General features: G+C 39.6%; 2 protein-coding genes across 2 annotated transcripts in view; both read right to left on the bottom strand.

The window, feature by feature from the left end:
* Nucleotides 1-288: 288 nt before the first annotated feature.
* Nucleotides 289-5317, bottom strand: LOC141016676 (RING finger protein 11-like). Its single transcript, XM_073491182.1, has 3 exons — nucleotides 4651-5317; nucleotides 4055-4224; nucleotides 289-2970 (listed from the first exon to the last, which is right to left on the bottom strand). Exons 1-3 carry the CDS (start codon nucleotides 4771-4773, stop codon nucleotides 2799-2801), a joined length of 465 nt encoding a protein of 154 aa, XP_073347283.1. The 5' UTR covers nucleotides 4774-5317; the 3' UTR covers nucleotides 289-2798.
* A 2703-nt stretch (nucleotides 5318-8020) lies between these two features.
* Nucleotides 8021-20008, bottom strand: part of cacna1eb (calcium channel, voltage-dependent, R type, alpha 1E subunit b) — a 62192-nt gene continuing 50204 nt past the window's right edge. The window contains exons 28-49 of the mRNA XM_073490858.1: nucleotides 19858-19954; nucleotides 19591-19751; nucleotides 17944-18081; nucleotides 17570-17771; nucleotides 17316-17480; nucleotides 16431-16541; nucleotides 16226-16306; nucleotides 15836-15955; nucleotides 15622-15687; nucleotides 14675-14766; nucleotides 14235-14409; nucleotides 14013-14140; nucleotides 13553-13649; nucleotides 13112-13217; nucleotides 12727-12834; nucleotides 12541-12641; nucleotides 12321-12424; nucleotides 12136-12235; nucleotides 9720-9824; nucleotides 9179-9314; nucleotides 8875-9023; nucleotides 8021-8542 (exon numbers count right to left, since the gene is read on the bottom strand). Coding sequence (XP_073346959.1) covers nucleotides 8021-8542; nucleotides 8875-9023; nucleotides 9179-9314; nucleotides 9720-9824; nucleotides 12136-12235; nucleotides 12321-12424; nucleotides 12541-12641; nucleotides 12727-12834; nucleotides 13112-13217; nucleotides 13553-13649; nucleotides 14013-14140; nucleotides 14235-14409; nucleotides 14675-14766; nucleotides 15622-15687; nucleotides 15836-15955; nucleotides 16226-16306; nucleotides 16431-16541; nucleotides 17316-17480; nucleotides 17570-17771; nucleotides 17944-18081; nucleotides 19591-19751; nucleotides 19858-19954 — 3064 coding nt within the window. The remainder of the gene's footprint in view (nucleotides 8543-8874; nucleotides 9024-9178; nucleotides 9315-9719; nucleotides 9825-12135; nucleotides 12236-12320; nucleotides 12425-12540; nucleotides 12642-12726; nucleotides 12835-13111; nucleotides 13218-13552; nucleotides 13650-14012; nucleotides 14141-14234; nucleotides 14410-14674; nucleotides 14767-15621; nucleotides 15688-15835; nucleotides 15956-16225; nucleotides 16307-16430; nucleotides 16542-17315; nucleotides 17481-17569; nucleotides 17772-17943; nucleotides 18082-19590; nucleotides 19752-19857; nucleotides 19955-20008) is intronic.

Here is a 20008-nt window from a genome sequence, read left to right as displayed (position 1 = left end):
TCACGTTTCCCCCACAGCTGATGCAAGCAGAGGAAACAAAGCATCAAACATTACTAATATGGCATGGACTTGCTTGCTACATCACCCTGATTATGTAGTCACGTTTTCCACTCCACTGCCAGATTTTAGGATTGAAGTAATGAAAGGCTCAGGGGAATATTTTGCAATCGTGTATTCTTTAATCTCTCATTTTGGTAATCATAAGGCCTCAAATCCAGTCCACTTGGTCTGACTGATGCCAGCTGATTTCTTAAATGGGTTTGAATTAAAAAATAACAACAGTAAAAATATTTTTTATCCTGTTTATTTTTTTTTTTTACATGAAGGCTTTTTAGCCTTCCAAAAAGAAAAGAAACAAAACAAGATTACAGGAAATATTAATTTTCAGAATAAACTTAAGCTGAAAAACACAGCAAAGGAAAAGCTGAATGGAAAAGTTGATATCTCAGTTGTTACTATCACACCATAAAAGAAGTCTCTTGCACTCTGAAATTCATTTGGGACAGAGGTTTGCACAGTCCGGCTTCAACCAGTGTAAAAGTTATATACTTACTGTCCTAAATATTCAGTGGATCTTTACACTAACGTAACAAAAATGTGAAGGAATGAGATAAAACACAAGTCACAGAAAAAATACAGCCTTTCTATCACCAGACAATGCCACAAATCAAAAGGAAATCAATAACTGTAACTAAGCAACAAAATACATCAATTATGGTGAAATAAAACAAAAAAAGTGACGTATACTAAAGAGAGTGACGTTGTACTAATGTGGATTCAAAATAAGTTCAAGTTCTCCTTAAATGTAGCCTCTTTTCTTTATTAAAGGAGCAGATCGACATTTTGGGAAATGTGCTAATTCCTCACTGTATGTCTAGTGTGATGCTAGACGCCAGAGGCAATAAGCTTAGCATAAAGACTAGAAGCAGGGGCAAACAGCTAGCATGGCTCCGTCCAAATTTTAGAAAAGGCCCACCGGCATCTCTCAAGTTCATTTACAAACTCACTATAAATCATTTGTTTAATCTCTCCTGTGAGTGCAAGCAGATGATTTTTCCTCCCTTGTCTTTTCAAGTGACATTATTGTTGCTGCTACTAGACAATTGGATCGTTTTCCGTATTCCTCAGAGTAACAACTACCAACAACACACGATGAATGAGAGTTTACTCATTCATTTAGTTTATAATTGGATGGATAGAAATGGTGCCAATCAGCCTTCATTTTCCTGGAAGATTTCATACCAGTTGGAGGGAAGGAATAGTACAGTGAAGAACGTTCATTCATTATTCTTAAACCATTACATTGTGCAATCAATATTTATTTTTAATGATGTGATAAAACCAAAAACTTGTCTATTTCTGGTTTAAGTCCCCGTAAAACTAACAATTATTGTGCTTTAGAGGTGCTTGTAAGTATACCTTTGAGATTCTTAGCCATGCTAGCTGTTTCCCCCTCTTTACAGTCTTTATGCTAAGCTAGGCTAATGGCATGCTGGCTCCTGCTCCTTACTTTACAGAATTAGAGTGACATCAATCTTTTGATTGAAATCTTTACAAGTCACAGATGAGCTTATTTCCCAGAAATGTAGAACGTCTCCTTTAAACTGGAGCAAGCCTCTGTCCCTTCACTTACACACAAAAACACACAGGAATAAAAAAAATCAAGCAGAACGAAGCGGAGGATCACACTACTGAATCACAGATTTCATGAAATACATATCCAGGCTTACTTCGACGTGACTACTGACAGCTTTGAAAATCTCTTTTATCAGCTATATAACTTTTGCATCTCAGGAAATTAAGGAATGAAGTATTGATAGTGCAAGGTTATAAGGTACATATATTAATATATTGTTTAGATACTGTCCTATAAGTAAAGTGCAAATCTCTGGATCAGATGAAAAGTGTGTGCAAGCATTTGTAGTTTTTGACTGACTGATCCACCCACCTGTGCACAAATGAGCCCTTTACATTGGCTGCCAGCTACTTTACACACCGTCTGGGCAAACATTCATGTTACACAACGTCATCTTCCCTTCAACTCAAAGCATTTTCTTTAAAGTCTGGAAATTTGGAGTGGCCAGTTATTATGTAGCCTTGATCTCCTTTAGGTGTAGACGGTGTACTTATAAACTTTGGGTGGTTTCTGTTAAGCGTGTGCATAATTTTTCTGTAGTATTGACTACCTGGACAGTAATTTCTTCTTTGTTATCTAACACCAACAGTGTAAACTTTAGCTGTGTATTCCCATACCTCCAAAGTGTATGGCCATTTTTATATGAGGGCATGTCCGGGAGATCAATATGTTGAGGAAGTTTCTGCTTACGGTTGCTACAGAAAACTGAATTTTCAGGCAACACCGCGTAACATTTTGGTCAATAAACTGTCAACCTAATTATCCATTTTAGTGACAAAGTGGGAATGAAGGTGAACTGGGGAGGAATACCACTGAGGCCGGCTCAAGTGGAAATGCATCGAACAGCCCAAACACACACATCCCAAGCGCTCACCATCAGCATGACAAACACACACAAACACAATCACGCAGGGTCGTCTGGAAGCAGTTCCTTACTGAGCTGTGTAACTGATGTTTAAGACCAGCTTTTTTTTTTTTAGACCAGAAGGGGCATGGAAGGCCAACATTAGGTGAGTAGATTAAGATTTTTTCAAAGTGCAAGAAAACAGAGAAGACATGTTTTAGCTCCTCTCACTCTATAAGAGGGCAGTTGTTGGGTTTGTGTGAGTGTTGGGGCTGGAGGGGTTGTGTTCGACCTAAGCTGGGGGCGAGGGGTGAAAGATCAGTTGGTCTCGTAGGTGGAGAGCAGGGCAGCATCCACAGGCTCCATGCAGGAGGGGCAGGTGAAGGATCTCATCAGCCAGTCGTCTATACAGTCCATGTGGTAGATGTGCATACACGGCAGGAACCGGATGGGGTCCCCGTATACAAAGTCCAGCATACAGATCACGCACCTGAAAAGGGGATGAAAGAAAATGCTTACACAGCAGCTAATTTAGTGACATGAGAATGTAAATCCTCTGAGACTTACGAGTAAGATTAATATTTATTGTCATTAAACCGAGGTACAACGAAACTTTGTATGGCTTCTCTCTGTTAATTAAATAAAAGACATGTAACTAGAAACGGAATATAGAACAAAGACAACTAGGTAAGAGCTAATAAATAAAACGAATACAAAAAAATATAAATAAAATGATTCAGCAAAAGCAGCATCATAGTCTAGTTATAATAATAATAGCTTTATACAACTTTAATACTGTCTTTTAGTGATATTTAAGGATGCATTACAGGTATACAGAACTGAGATGATTCATCAATTAACGTAGGTTACAAGAAAGTGACAAAAAATGAAAGTGGCAACAATTTTGATAATCTATTCGATGTTTAACTCAATTTATCAAAGGAAACTAGAATGAACTGGAATTTGCTGATTTTCTCTTCTCTATATAAATGAAATTGATATTATAGACTCTGACTATATAGACGCAGTGAATAATCAAAAGAGTAATTGAGAGATGTATTAATAGCTGAAATAATAGTTAGTTGCGGTACTGCGGTTATTAGATGTTTTTATTTGACATGCTAAATAAATGAAACCATTAAAGCTTTCCCTGCATGTTTGCCAAAATTAGGGCTACACAATATGGGAAAAAATAATACTTCAGTTATCTTGACAAATATTACAATTACGATATGATTCATGATTAGTGGGAATGATTATTTTTGCATCACAATTTTTATTTTCACTGAAAAATATCAAAATCATGACTAGGTGATATTTGTTGGGGTCTGTACTATGTTAAAACTAAATATGTTTTCTTACATTTGGAGAACAAGATTTGCAGGCCAGGAAATCTTTCCATAGCTTCAGTACATTATCAAAACATGAACGCTTCTGTGAATTAGACATTTCAACTTCAAATATATTTCGATTAATTGTGCAGCTCTAACAAAAATGAGGGCGTAGTCAGTTAATATTGCTCGGCTCTGTTGGCCTGCAACATTTTTTCACATGCAAAAAGGCAAAATGCTCACTCTCGGATCTTTTTCTCTGAGCCATCTTGCCCTCCATCATAAACACCCTTAGGGAGGTGCTGGATGAGGCCGATGCGCTGAGCTATGCGGATCTGTTCCTCCTCCGTCAGCTGGGTGGCCAGACGGGCCTGACTAGGTGTGGGATGGTACATGGGCATGTGAGCCTGCTCCTGGTAAAAGACAAAGAAACACCAACATTTAACAAAAACAGTTAGCTTCCCATATCAGCTCATTGTGTCTAGACAAAGTGGTCTGGCTGGTGAGGCTGTGTGCAGGGATAAACTGAAAAATAAAGCAGCTGTCTGGTCTGGACTGGACTGTCTTGACAGGCCAGTCAGTGGGAATGACTCCAATATCCGTTTGTTTACACAGGTAAACTACTGACTGTACTGGACTGGAGCCAGACTTACATAAAGGCCACAGACATGTCACCGATTATCCTCAAAGACACGACAGAAATACATATTTTCATCAACACTACCTGCTGCGTATTAACATCAGCTAATCTCATTGTCATGATCACTTGTTCTTTGTGTGTCAGAAACCTTTGTGTCTTGAATCAATACCCTGGAAGTTCAGTGTTAGCAGCCCCTCACCTGATACGGCGGAGGTGGCTCCAGGTCTGGATCTGTCCCGTCACCGAAACTCGCCCTGTCTGACTGGGATTCATGAAGCAGAGAGATGTCGTCTGATGTCGGAGACTTGAGACAGTTGCCCATATCTTCGTGTCTCCAGTCCTATCCTGCCCGACGCTAAAAATCCGATCTTTGTTGCTAAAGTTGCTCTCGGTTGCTAATGTTACTTTTGTCTTTCTAATATCCCAGAAACCATTTAGTTTACAATTCAGCTACTTACTACCAAAGATACCATGTACATGATTATACAACTCCTACATGAACGTTAAAGCAGGTGTCCACACTAGTTTCTCTTCATGTTTACACGGACCTCCACCTGAAAAACAAAACAAAGAACTCCCTTGCTAACGACAGCTAGCAGCCTAGCTAGCTACTTTTTCGCTAGCCAGCTGGGCTACTTCCTTGATAAGTATCGCTCATTCCTTCGTAAGAATCACAATTTCTGCAAAATGTCAACTTCAGCAGCAACTGTGGCTGTAACAGTGAGCGGTCTACGGGTTGAAGCGTAGCGACATCTCCGCCTTTAAACTTCGTGAGTAACATTAAACAGTTTGCTTCTTTGCTAGCTTTTTCTTCAACCAGAGGACATGTTATCGGTCCGTTGGATATGACGTATAGGTGTGATTCTGCACGGTGATTGGTTGATTCCTCATGCGTGTGTCCAAGAGTCCCACCCCCTTCAATGATAAATACAATAAAATAATTAAAAATAATGATGATTAATGTATACATAATTCATTATTGTAAACAAATAATAATTTAAGAAGATCATCACATTTATGTAAAAATGTTACACAAAAAAAAAAATCTAGTTATTTAAGATACACTGTGAACTGGAATGAAGTTGGTTAGCACCACACAAATTCTGAATATCCAAGATGGTTTTACATTTAAAAATCCTGCAAACATATATCCTGCCAGTTTTTTTTTTATTTCATGCTTCTATTTTGTAAAAGATTAGCCAGATTCTCTTTCTTTTCTTTAGTTGTACACTTTGGGTCAGATTTTTAATGTCATTGTCAACACTATAAACACAATTTTAATCCATCAAAGATGTAATATTGTGTTCTGAATGTGTACCTTCAGACTGCACAGTATATGTAGCCTCCTGTGGTTCTCTTGGAGATCATTGCAAACATTTAGGGAGGGCTCACTTTTGATTTTACCTCCAAATAAAGTGGTTTAGATAATCTGGCTTAACTGAATGTCTGATCATGAATCCAGATTTCAGCAACTGCTTTGGTAAATGAAGTAAATGTATCAGTGGTTCTCTGGTGCTCCACCTTGTAATGTTTTTTTGTTATCACATTATGGTATTTATATGTTTTATGTCATACTTAACTTTAACATTATAAACTATATCATATATTTAGATTCATTCATTTTATTAACTAAATGTTTATCTTTTCTCTTTCCTTATTGCTTGTCTGTTTATTGCCACAGCAATTTGTGAATTACACTTTACTAGACTATTTTCATTGCAAGGCCCCAAAGATTGATCTCACTGTAAATGTTATGATCTTGACTTTCAATAAAGTCTTTAAAATTAGATTAAAAGCCCTGCACACCCGCACAGAATCACTCTGGCTGGATCACTTCAACACTGTTGTGGCTTGAATAGAAAAGAGTCATCGTTAATGTTATTAGTAACGCCTGTGCTTTTCTTACAACAACAAATTAAATGTTTAGTCTACAGCCTGTATACTCCCACACAGGTCTAATCAGGCACAATAAGGGAAAAAAACAGCTGTGTGGATGAACCATAGGTGTAAAAGACCTTTGCTTTTTTTATTCTCATGTAAGCTGTAAAAGTACCTTGAATTTCTTCTGTTTAACACTATTATTACAATACATGTAACATTGAAAAAATACCTTGATCACTAACCACCATGACAAAGGTGTTAATAACTAATAAGAATAGTATATCATGAAAATAAATCTTAATAACAGCACAAACTGTCAGTTTCAAAATGTATTTAACGTGGTTTTTGATGTTTTCCAAACACTGTGTAAAATAAAATAAAAAGACATCCAATAACAGTGGCAACTTGAGGACACCTTTATTTGTATATACAGCTATTGTACACATAAAAACCCACAAAGTATTTGCATTCCAGGAACTTATGATACAAATCTCCATGTTTTTGGTTAAGTGAGTTTCACAGAATCGGCCTTGTTTAGGCAAAGAAAACAAAAACACAAACCTTAAAATGAACATTTCCAAAGATTCCTTTACCTTTAAAGCTCGTCAGCTGATACTGTTTATTATTTCTTTTCTCTAAATGTTACAAACAGCATAATTCCTCTGTACATTATTAGTAAGTAATAGAGTAATGTTAATTTGTGAAGCAGATGTGTCATGGTTGCGTCTGCAGGGTTTCCACAGTCATCGTCTGCAGTGCTTCATACAATATTCACAAGGAAGAAAAAGGTGAAAATAGATGAGAGGTTGTGATGTTTTCATATAATTTCTTTGTAAAATTAACCATCCAACAATCCTCAAAATTAAACGTGATTGTTGGAAAAGTCTCATTTAAAGGGTGTAGACTGCAAAAAAATAACAGTTTTGAAGGTTAATTTAAAGGTCTGAGGTTTGTTGGAGGCATGATTCAACAATAACGCAGGGTGAATTAACAAAGAAGCATCTTTTCTATATTATTCTATTACTGAATTCATATCTGACAACTTAATATGTTCAATACCAAAAAGAAAGATGACGGGGAAAATCAGGCAGTTTTTCCCCCTGCACATTCATTCATACTGTAAAAAAATCCAGCATTATTGAGTGATACTTATTAGTATCCACATTGTCTGGTAAAGTATCAGATCGCCTCTTCATGATGGCTTCCTGTATTGATCTGGTCTAAGAGATGGCGATGGTTTGATGGTCACAATGTATTTACAAAACAATTAATTTCTAAGAAAATGTAGTTACATATTCACACACCCCACAGATAAATACCGCTAAGAGCAACACTGAATCATTTAGAAACATCTTCAGAAATGAAAATACCTGTTGACACAAATGACATAATTTTGATCCATTCATTTATTTTCTGCATCCCGCGACTATTTGAGATGTGTTATTATTACTCTCTATCATCAAGTACAAGTCAGGAAATAGACCTTATTTATTGTCAGTGTTCTGTGTGAATTGGCAACTACAGTTTCAGGAAGTATTGTTCTTTTTGTTTCGTTCATTTTGGGTTCACATTTTACCAAACATCCAGAGGGCTCATGGCCTCGGAGCACTGATGCAAAAAGAGTCACATTGACCTCGACTCTGCACACAGAGTCCTCTAACACCTCCCTCATACTGTGCCTCTTGTCCCTAGCACCTGTCGTCCTCCTCTGTGTCGCTGAGAGGATCGCAGCCCGCAATGGAGGTTGTCTGCGCCAGGCGCTTTCGAAAATGTCCGTTGGGGACCTGCCAGCCAGTCCGCAAGCGCGGGCGAGCCGAGCTGATGGTGTTTGCGCGTCCCAGGCTGCAGGCCACAGCCGCCTCAAAGGTCAACGTCTCCATGGGACCGGAGGGGTCTGGGCTGTGGTCGTCCTCTTGGGAGGCGAGGAACGGCTCAGAGGGATAGCGTCGAGGTGGGGACGGGTGTAGGGCCTCGTTGCCCCTTTCGCTTTCATCCCCCTCCTGGGTTTCCCAGCTGGACTTGCCCCGTCTCACAGTCTCTGGGCTGCCCCGCTCATCCTCGTCTTCGCCGACGGAGGGGTGCGTGCGACACACAAGCGGGGAGTAGGAGATGTGAGGGCGAGAGCGGGTCGGGGTCTGTGATGAAGGTCGTCGGGCACTGGGAGTGCTGGACTCTGAGGTGGAGGGCACCGGACTGTCGGAGCTGTTGCCCTGGAGACGGGAATCAAGACAAAAATGGAACCCACAATGACGTTTGGTAACACAGGAATGTCAAAACTTAAAGGGTCTTTCCAGCAATTCAGCATCACACTTCCACAATGTTGTGAGGCGTGTGAGAGACAAAAACACAAAACAGACATGGCCAAACTGCCTTGTAAATGTTTTAATCTCCAATCTAAACCTTCAACTTTAGGGTTGAATTGAAATATAAAGTTGAACTTACCTTTAATTTCATAGACTTTAAAGTGTTAATTTGTTGATTTTTGTTTTGTTGCTCTTAAAGTCCCTGAATCACTCATTTGGACAGAGTTTGTCCGACCTACCTGTTTATCTTGGGTGTGTGCTCTCTCTGTGCTGGAGGATCGAGAGGGCTGCAAGCTTCTCTCCTCTGAGTTACAACGAGAGGCGTCTGGAGAGAGGAGATGACAGCGCTCCTTGGACCGGCCACGCTCCCCACGCTCAGACCGAGAAACTAGAGGGAAGATGTTCAGGAGAGGGGGCTAATGCTAACTTTTGCCTGTATTTTAACACCAGTGATCTGTGTTTGCAAATGGTGAGAGAAAAGACAATCGCTTCACACTTCATCCACACAATCTGGTGTGATAACGACATGTGAGCAGGACTAACCAGCAGCTTTGTAGCTTTTGTGACGAGGTCGATAAATGCGCTCAGGACTTTTCTCCTCCTGCCAAAGACCGTTCACCCGCTGATCCGCGATGGTGGAGACCGAACGCTTCATGGAGCCACTGGCAACCTCCGCCTGCTTTTAGTGTGAAAACACACACCAACAAAAACGGCACAAAGTACATACACAAAGAACACATTAACCATTCTGTAATTAGACTCAGAATATTTAATTGAGAAACAAGTGGAAGATTTCAGAGAGTTGTCATGCTTTAGTCAGTGCAATAAAACAGTGCATCCTCATAGACTTGTTAGGTTTAGTTTCCTCTATTCTGTAGATAGAGAGATGAAGGTGAGAAGGCATCAGCATTCAAAGATCACATCCCCTCAATCAGACTCCAAAAGGAGCAAAACACAGGCCAAAACTCGACTGATTTTACTTCTCGTGCACGTAGAGAGCAAGGCACTTTGGCATCAGAGCCCATGCAACCACTGACGTCCTGGAGATCCAGCACAGAGGCCGTGTCATGGAAGAAGTGTGTACCTGCAACTCTACAGCCAGACGGGGCATGGAAGAGGCCCGCACACACAGGCCCCTCCCTAGTGGAAGCTCCAGTGGGGCTTCAATCCCCAAACTGCACTCGCCCACCTAGGTGAGTACAGAAACAAAAGAGGAGGGCAAGGATAGACAGAGCACCAATCAGGCTCGTCCCCGCCAGGACTGCCTCTATATACATACAGAGGTCCAGTTCAGGTGAGCAAACTCATCACTGAGCGTCGTCTATTTAAAGCCATCACCATCGCCATCCAATCAGAAGCCATTCCAGCCAAATAAAACGAACAGATTAACAACCAGAAACAGGAAAACTGACTTCAAGGAGGAGATAGAAGAGGAGCAAAGAGCGGAGGAGAAGAGTAGACAAGAAACAAACAGTTCACAGGTAAAAATGGGAATTATATTTCAGCTTCAAGGTACATTCAGTCATGCACGTTCAGGTCTTATTAGCTACACGAACAGAGCCACACAACATCCGCCTACGGGCCGAACACATTCCTTTGCAAGACCAAACACTAATTTCAGAGTAATTTCATATCATTCTACGAGCACGCAGACCAGTAAAACCAGACAGTAAGGACAGAGCAGAACATCGACAGTTTGACAGTCTGTCTTTGCTATTCCGACCTCCACAGGACTAAAAGACAGGGACACAGAGAGCAGCGATGCCGTGCTCTGCAAGGCACGGAGAGAAGTTATAGCAACGTCATCCATTAAAACATGTTCAGAGCGTTTTTGTGTGAGGTTAAACACATCAATAATTAGCTTTAAATAAAACGTTTGTAAGAGTTACGAGTGGAAATATGTGAAGACAGTTGTTGGAAACCTAAACGATCACATGATACTGTAACCCTAAAGGGCAACACACATCGTCTTTTTCTCAGTAGTCTACTTTCCATTTATCTCTCTGTCACCCTGAGAAGAACAAGGCGTGAGCGTCACATGCTTGCCATAAACTGTATTTAGTGTTTTGGTGACCAGATCTGCAGGGTTTTTACACTCTGTACAGATCCAGAATGAGGTTGTGATAACAGAAAGGAAGAAAGGTATGAATGTTTGGAGAAATATGGGAGAATTGAATGAACAAAATGATTATTTTATCATAAAATACTTCAGAGAGAAGGGAGAATTTTTGCCTCATGGTATGTTTTATCAGAGGGTAGAAGTTACAGTGGAGATTATGTCTGTGAGTGTGTGCTGCGCCAGGTGCAAGCTGCACTTCATATTTGAAGTGTATTCACTCATCCACATATCCAATGATGGATTGGCTGATATAGGAACAGAAATATGTTTTTGTTGCACTGAATGCATTTTCATACTGACGGTGTTTCTACCAAAGCACATATGTATCATGTTTGTGGCTGAGAAAGAGACAGAGGGATCTTTTTGATATTCAGGCTGTTGTTTTCTTGCTACGGCTGTTTTCACACCAGCAGCGTCGTTTTTCTAATTACAGAAACTGGTCCTTAGTACTCAGCTAGTGCTTATTATTCATAACAATTCATTTTTAAAATCTGACCCTGCGTGCACATGCTCTTCAGTTCCAGTTCCTGAGTGAGGAAGTTGTTCTTCCGCTTTTTATGTCGGGGAGACATCATGGATGCTACAAAGAAGATGTGTTGTAGTCTCTTGCTCAGTGTGTTTTAACATGTTGATAGCTGTTTGAAGTTTTTAAGCTTGATATTGAAAAGTGATTTTGTCCCAGACTTGTTTCTGCACCAGTACATTCCTAAAACCACTAAAATATTGCTTTACCTGACTTGTAATCAGGGTTAAAGGTGCAATATGTAAGAACTGGTCACCACCATTCATACTCAAAACAAAGAGGAGAATGCAAACCACCATAGTTACTGCTAACTGCTGCTAACTGTACCTGCTCTTAGCTAGTTAGCTCAGTTAGCTGTGCAGCTAGTGGTTCGGACTTGGAGCTCAGGGACTAGGAGAGTGATAGTGATTTCACTGCAGGATGGGCTAGCTGGTTAGCATGCTAACTTCAACAGACATCACTACAACATAGTACATTGACATAATGTCAAAACGGATATTATTCACATTCTGATTATTTTAGCTATTTTTGGAACATTTGAAAATGCTTTTGGGCATCAATTAACATGACACTTGGTGACCCCTTCAGATGTGTGTTGCACTTTAGGGGTTGTTAAATGATTACCAGGATAAATGCATAGCAAAATAAAATAAAATCAAAATCATGTGTACTCTTTGAATTTGACCCCCAAATGTGCTGTTTCATTTAACTGGTTACAACTTGTACACAACTTATGTATGACAAGTCGACCATGCTTTGTTTTATGGGGTTGCAAGTTAAAAAAGGTTAAGAACCACTGCTGTGAGACGTGTCGTGTGGTATTAATGGCTTTATGCTCATGTTGGTCCTCTTTCTCACCGGATTCTGCTGTTGACTAGCTTCATTGTCGGAGCTCATGGGTTGCAAAAATAGTTCCTGGGGTGAGATGGGGCTCAGCGCCACAAAGCCTCCTCTGGTCCTGTAATGGGACAGAGACAAACAAGTAAACAAACACATGAACAGAGACGCAAATATAACAAATGTGCACATGCGCACAGACTCACAGGGCCGAGCCGGCGCTGTGGGCCATCATCGGCATCTGGGTGTTAGAAAGTATGTCCTCGGGGAGGGTGGAGGCATCCAGACGCTTGAACATTAAGCTACTCTTCTGAGATGAGAGAAACAGAAGCACAACATATTAAAAATACAGGTCAGACGGCTTCATTACAGTTTCATTATTATCACATTGTTTAGATGTTTCTAGGTGCAGGATGCAGAGCTGACCTGAGCTTCAAGTTGTTGCCTGAGCTTCTTGGCTTTGTTCTGTTTGAAGTAGTCCATTATCATCATGGAGGCGTAGATCTTCCCCACTGTCATGTCCGTATCTGTGAGGGCAGACGCTCTACATTAGCTGCTACTGCTCGTCCGTCAGCATGACATTGAGTATTTCTTTCATAGTTAGACTCAGACCTTTGTTGATAGGTACCAGTAGGTCCAAGGTCTTCTGGGGCAGATAAGGCCAAATGATACTGATCTCTTTCTGCAGTTCACTGTCCAGACCGATACGGTCCTCACCACCTGAAAAGAACCAAAAATCAACATTCAGCAACTTTGGCAAATACAATATTTTATATTTAAGCCATTAAAACAATGTGAGTCAAAAATACAATACCTTTCTGAATTGTGAGGATTTCCTGCATTTGTTTGTCTTATATGACAGCTAACTGAAATTTCTTTTTGGATTGATTGGACAAGCATTTTTTACACTATATAGACCAAACAATTAATTGATTATAATTAGTTGCAGCCCGAGATGCCATATCACAGTCATTGCATGCTTATTGGTGATGCTGACCTCGAGCTATTTTGATGTCCAAAGCTGTGCGGATGAGCGACATCAGGGTGGAGGTGAAGTGGACGGTCATATCCTCATCCACAGGCATGTTCATCAGCACCAACCTCTGAGATGCACAGAAATATTTGACATATACATCACACATTAAGTAAATATCATCCAGTTATTTGGTCGCTTTACATTTTTTTTACTTAATAAATAAAAAGAAAATCTTTTAAATTATTCTCCAACTGAAAAGTTTTGAATGTAACTAAATTATTCAGTTTTAGTACCCTTGACTTGATAAATAGTCTGTTGGTTCTCTTTAATCCAGTTCTATCTATCATTCCTATCTCTCTTTTCTGTAGTCAATATAATGGATTCATATTAATTAGGATTTAACTTGCATTTTCATAGTCTAGCCCTTCTGTGTTTGGAAAAAAGTGTTCATGTTTTCAGTACCTTATAGGCGATCTTTGCAGGACATTTTTTGCCCAGGCCCAGCGGAGGAGACATGTGCGTTAACATCTCATACATGGCGGTGTAGTGGATACGACCACTTCAGAGGCAAATTAGGGGGTGATAAGTGAAGAGAGAAACAGAAGCAGAAGTGGGAGAGGTTGGTGAATATTGGTATAAAATTCAGATCTAATATAGACGAAGACAACCAGCTACTTGGCTTTTCCACTTGTTATCGGACATCTGAAAATTTTAGAACATTTTCTTTTTCTCGCAAAAAAAACGTTGGCTTTAGCACAGTGAACTCTGGATGCTCTACTAAACATGACAGCTCAGTGCACTGAAAAAGTGTATGAACATTTCACACTCTTTGACAGCCCTCTGCTGGATAAAGATAGAACATGAATGTAAATCAGATCGGCTTTAGAAATGTAAAAATGCAGCAGTAACAAGAAGATCTCACCACGCCAGACGATCATACTCCCCCCAGATGCGAACAAACTCGTCTAGGTGATGAGGACCGAGGATGGACGAGTCTCGTGTGAGGTACTCAAAGTTATCCATGATCACAGCCACAAACAGATTCAGCATCTAAAAAAAGAGACATGAGATGAAAAGCGGTTTGCAAGACAGCAGAAATACTGACAAATACATGAACGGAGTGTTAATTTGGACGAGTCCTGACCAGGAAGGAGCTGAAGAAGATGAATGAGACAAAGTAGCAGTAAGCAAAGTCAGTCCCGCAGCCACCCAAGTGGTCCGGAGACGTGGTGAGGGGGGCGATGGAGGGGTCCGGTTCACACTCCTGTCCTGACAGACATGAAAGCATAATCTCCTGCCAGGACTCCCCTGTCGCACTCCTGGTAGTTTAAACAAGCATAAGCACAGAGCTGATGTCAAATTAAGATCCACTTTGCAAAAAATCTCAAATATACATGCAATGTGTGTAAGATGTGGTTGTGTTTTATTACGATATGTGCTGCTGGTATATGGAGGCTGCTAAATGTGCACAGCATTTGAGTCCAAGGAAAAGAGTATGTCGTAACGTATCGTATTGTAAATTAGATTTAATTAAAATGAAAACTAAAGACATCAGGCTTGAATGATATTCCTTGATAAACCCACCTGAAGAGCAGCATCAGTGCGCTGAAAAAGGTCTTAAAATTGTTGTGTTGATTGATGTGGCTCTCATCATTCAGTTTGATGTTTCCAAACACCTGCAGAAAACAGGTAACTTCAGTAACATTAATACTTTGGTTTATTTCATTGGATCTGACATAGAAGTAATCAGGCTCCATGCATTCAGAAAATGTCAAAAAAGCATAAATAGATAAAAGGAAGCAGCTAATCCAAAACAAAACAATGCAAAAAAAATGGTTGTTATTATCAAATGTAAATATATAAAAAATATAGCCAATTGATGAGCTGAACAAGCTCATACAAATTACAATAATGCAGCTATTTTTAAGCAAACAGCCATCAATTTTATTCATGAAAAATAGGATGACAAAAGTTTTTTTAGTAATTGGAATAAGCCAGAAGTATAACTGAGCATGCCATTCCTACAGTAAGAATATATTACTGGTATATGGCTTGTATATTTGCAAGAAAACTCACAATAAATTTTAATTTACTTAAAACACAAACAAGCATGTACTGAATATTAGTACATACACAACCATATACTTAAAGTGTCCTAAAGTATACTTGAAGTTGTTTTTAATTTCAACACATATAAGTACAATAAGTGAACTAAATTGTGATTTTCTACAATTTAATTACAAATAAAATATACTTAGTACAAAATCAATTGTTCCCAAATAGATAACTTCACGTCAACTAATCATTTACACACTTGAAGCATACTGACTAGTCCGGCTGCAAGTATACTTAAGATAATATACTTTTAAATGTTATTTAACATTATAATATTCATAATAATCATAATATTATATTTTAACATAATTTAATATTATTCAATAATATATTTAATTTTATATACTTTTCATCAGGCGTACAGGGAGATTTAACTGAGATATGTTATGTAATTTGTGTTTTATCTTGAAAGGTACCTGCATTCCAATTATGGCGTATATGAAGAAAAGCATAGCAATGAGAAGACAGACGTAAGGAAGAGCCTGTTGGAGAAGAGACAGCAAAGACAAATTATTAAAACTTGTCATGAAGGCAAGAATATGAATTTGTCATATTGCCTGAAAAAATACTGGCATCATCCTCGTGTGAGGAATCAAAAAGACGAGAGAGAAGATCGTCAAAATGTCCGACCTTGAAAGATTGCACGAAGGTCCACAGCAGTATACGGATGGTGTAACCCTGCCTCAGCAGCTTGATCAACCTGGCCGCTCGGAAAAGCTTCAGGAAACTCATGTTGATGGTGTTCACCGACTAGGACAGACGCACAGACGGTTGGAGAGAGGGTGACACAAGACGGAGGGGAGGAGAGCGAGAGCGGCAGACAGACGGGAGAGACAGGATGTAAAACACAGATGGTGAAATTCATCACAATATGACTAAAGTTGTGTCTGGAGGCAGGGATCGTAACACACCAGGAAACTTGGAGAGAGAAATGACTGCGTTTGAAGCTGGCTATTTGTGTCATTTTCATTTAGGGTCACAACATTGTGAAAAATGAATGGTGTCTTGGCAGTAACTTACCTGTAAATCCACAATTATCTCAGTGATGCTGCCAAGAACAGTGATGAAATCAAAAATATTCCAAGTATCTCGAAAGTAGTTCTGCAGCAAAAAAAAAAAAAGAAGTCTGAATATTTGACTGAATATAGACAATTCCTGCAAATCAGCGGAGCTAAGTGTGATTTAAATTAGGTTTGATTTCCCGCTTCTTCTGTTTAATACTCACCACTAAACCAAAAGCCATGATCTTGAGTATACACTCCAATGAGAAGAGGACAGTGAAGGCTGTGTTGAGGTGTTTCAGGACGGTGTCATAGGCTGCTGGGGCCGAGTAGTACTGAAGGAAAAGGACGAGTCAAAAAATGTACAAATATAACTATCATTACTGATCACTTTGCTGCAAATACAACATCCACAAACGCCTCTCATGATGATATACAATAGAGCAATTACAATTTTAGACAAGAAGCCAGTAAGATCACATCACTGCCACGTTCTTAAGAAATTAAACATGTTAAGTTTTGAATATTTTATCAAATTTGCTTGTTTTAAAGTCATCTGTAAATGCCGACATAATCAGTAACCTTAGGGTTGTACTGCTTAGTAACATGTGGAGCATCCAAAAGGAAATTTTAAGGTGCCTTCACGTAAATCCTCATTAGCTTTTGAATCTTCAGGAGATCGACACGTGGAATACCTGACCTGCAGAACTCAAAATGGATCCTGACCTGGATCACTTAAAGTCAAACTGAATTATCTGGTATGTCATGTTTTACAGTGTTTTATTGTATTGTATAACAGTGTCTGTCTATATTTTCTTGTACGTATTAATTGTTACCACCTCAATTTGGTGCGAAACCAAATAAAATCTGGACAAACTACCCTCATTCTACCCCCTACTGTCTATTTGTACATTTACACATGCTGTGCAGAGAAACAGAGAGACTAATACAGGCCTACATAAAGTGTTGTTTTGTAAAAGTCCTCCTGGTTGGTGCGAGCCACCACCTCGGTGTCGACATAACCAGCACCTCACCATGCAAACATGATAAACACAACGTGTTTTAAAAGTATCTACTGTTCCACTCCTGTTAAATTAATCCTGTTTTACCTTCATCATGAGGACCACGGTGTTCAGAGCGATCATGATGAGCACCGTGTACTCAAAAGAGGGCGACGCCACAAAGTGCCACAGTCTGTACTGGAAGGTCTGTCTGTTCTGGGGCATGTAGCGGGTCATTGGCTTGGCGCTGATGGCAAAGTCGATGCAAGCTCTCTGATGGAGAAACAGACACGCGGAGCTGAAGATGAGCTTTAAATACATGAATACATTTGTAAATGCATCTGTGCTTCATCGATCCACACCTCGTTCTTTTCCAGACTGCACTCCTGAATCATCTTGTCGCCCTGCTCCTGGAAGGTGATGATGATCAAAGCCACGAAGATGTTGACGAAGAAGAACGGGAAGACCACAAAGTAGACCACGTAGAAAACAGACATCTCCATCCGGTTCCCTCGACTCGGCCCCATGTTTTCCTCTGTGACATCGGTAGAGTGCTGCAGCACCCTGGCAGGAAGAAAAGATTAGAGAAAACAGATTATTTATCTTTTTTAGGCAATCAAAGCCAAAATTACTTACATTTTTATCTGCAAAACTACATTTCTGGAGGGGGGAATTGCGTATTTGTAAATAATAATCCTACAAAAAAGTCAATTGTCTTGAGTGAAAATCCACTTACTGAGGCCATCCCTCTCCTGTTGAGACGGTGAAGAGTGTGAGGAGGGCCCAGCACACGTTGTCGTAGTGAAACTCGTGTCTCCGCCACTCTCTCCTCTTCACTTCCTTTTTGTCTCTGGTGTAGTCGATGTAGTAGCCTCTGCAGGGAACAGAGCGGCCCAGAGGTCATTGACTCACTTAATTCACCGATTAAATGAGCAGTTTTAATGAAGAGAAAGATATTAGCCTAACTCGTACTATTAACTGGTGGATCTGCAGACAATCACAGGTCATCTGCAGGTGAATAAAGACTATAAAGGAGCTGCTGCTTCTACTCAGAGTCTCAGTATCTTGAGGTATTCATGTAGGATGTTTCGTTGCTCTCTTATCAGAAAGGTCAGAAGTGCTGCGGTTGCATTTGTTAAATATTTATAAGTTAATTATATTGAGCCTGACATTCTCTTCAAAACCCATAAGATGTCAATTTTACACTTGTTTTTGTGTGTGTGTTTGTGGATTAAGCTAACAAGATGTTAATTAGGGGCAAGACATTAGCGATATGGCTACATATCGTATCGCTTCCTCTTGCCATACATTATTGATACACTGGTGCCAAATCTTGATATTTTTATTAAAAGATGCCGCCTCTCTTCACAGATTCCTCAGACAATTTGACTCAACAGAGTCACTGTAGAGAAGCCAAGTCCCGTCCATTGTGCCATGAAATTTAAACGATAATTTTGCAAGTCAAGAAAATTACAGCTTGTCTTAAAGATGGTAAAATACCCATACCATTTAGTTTTGTGTAAAACCGCTCAGTGAAACACATCGTCCCTCCCAGTAAACATCACCAACACTAACATGGACATCACCTCGGCACAGAAAAAGTATTTAAAGAGGTGAAATATTATATTTTTTACTGCACTACATTTACTTAGAAATTTAGTTACTAGTTACTTTACAGATTCAGATCAGTAATACAAAATATAATTATTATATGTTAAGATAAAACTTTATTGATCCCTGGGGAGAATTCACAACCTACCGAGCAGTATTCTATGCAAAGTAATTAAAATAAGCTCCACTTTACCAGCTGCAATATTTAATGCATCATCAATTATAATCCAGTAATATGATATAATGTATTATGAATTTGGGCCAAATTTCATAATGAGTAGTTTTACTTTTGGCACTTTGATGCTTTGATTTAGTTTTACTCAATGAAATGTTGAAAGCACGACTTTTACTTCTAACAGAGTATTTCTACACTGAGTTATTGCTGCTTACACATTAAAGCAATGCTAATATAGAAATTGGCATTTTGTGTGATTTGGCGCCCCCCACAGCGTCTGAGTGCAACACACCTGTACAAATCATACAAATCCCAGGCATGTAACAGTTCATAAGTCATTACGTCCTAACAATGTTACGTGTTGAAAACTTGCACGTTGAAGTGAACACGTATGTAACGCTGTGATCCTACCCTCTCAATGAAGTTACATAATACAGAAACAAGTGATAGGTGAGCGGAGTGGCTGAGACAGAGCCACCATTCATCCTGTTACAAGACACTGTACCATCAACACGATTTTGAAGCTGTTATTTTAAGGGGAAAAAGTTACATAATGTTGCTTTAAGTAAAAGACGTGGTACAGACATATCCACTTACTGGCATTCTTTCTCTGTATTCATGGAGCTGTCAGTACAGTAGAAAAACTTCCCCTTGAAGAGCTGCACCGCGATGACAGCAAAGATGAACATAAAGAGCTGATACACAATGAGGATGTTGAAGACGTTCTTCAGAGATGTGACCACACAGTCGAAAACAGCCTGTGGAGAAAATAGACAAGTGGGCCGACGAAGCGAGCGCAGTCTGTCAGAGATCTGTGAAATAACACCAAAACCAAAAAATACTGGAAAGCGTTTAAGATCGCACCTTGAGTTTAGGAAGCCTCTTGATGGTTTTAAGAGGCCGCAGGACCCTCAGAACTCGGAGGGACTTTATTGTCTTGATGTCTCGGCCTTTGTTGTTTCTGTTGACATTGAAACGCGGCACTTAGGATCGTAATTGTGCGCTCAAACTAAGG

Source organism: Pagrus major, chromosome 21 (genome assembly GCF_040436345.1).
Source record: "Pagrus major chromosome 21, Pma_NU_1.0".
NCBI lineage: Eukaryota > Metazoa > Chordata > Actinopteri > Spariformes > Sparidae > Pagrus > Pagrus major.
The sequence above is the reverse complement of the archived record's forward strand: the minus strand, read 5'-3'. Positions and strand labels throughout refer to the sequence as shown.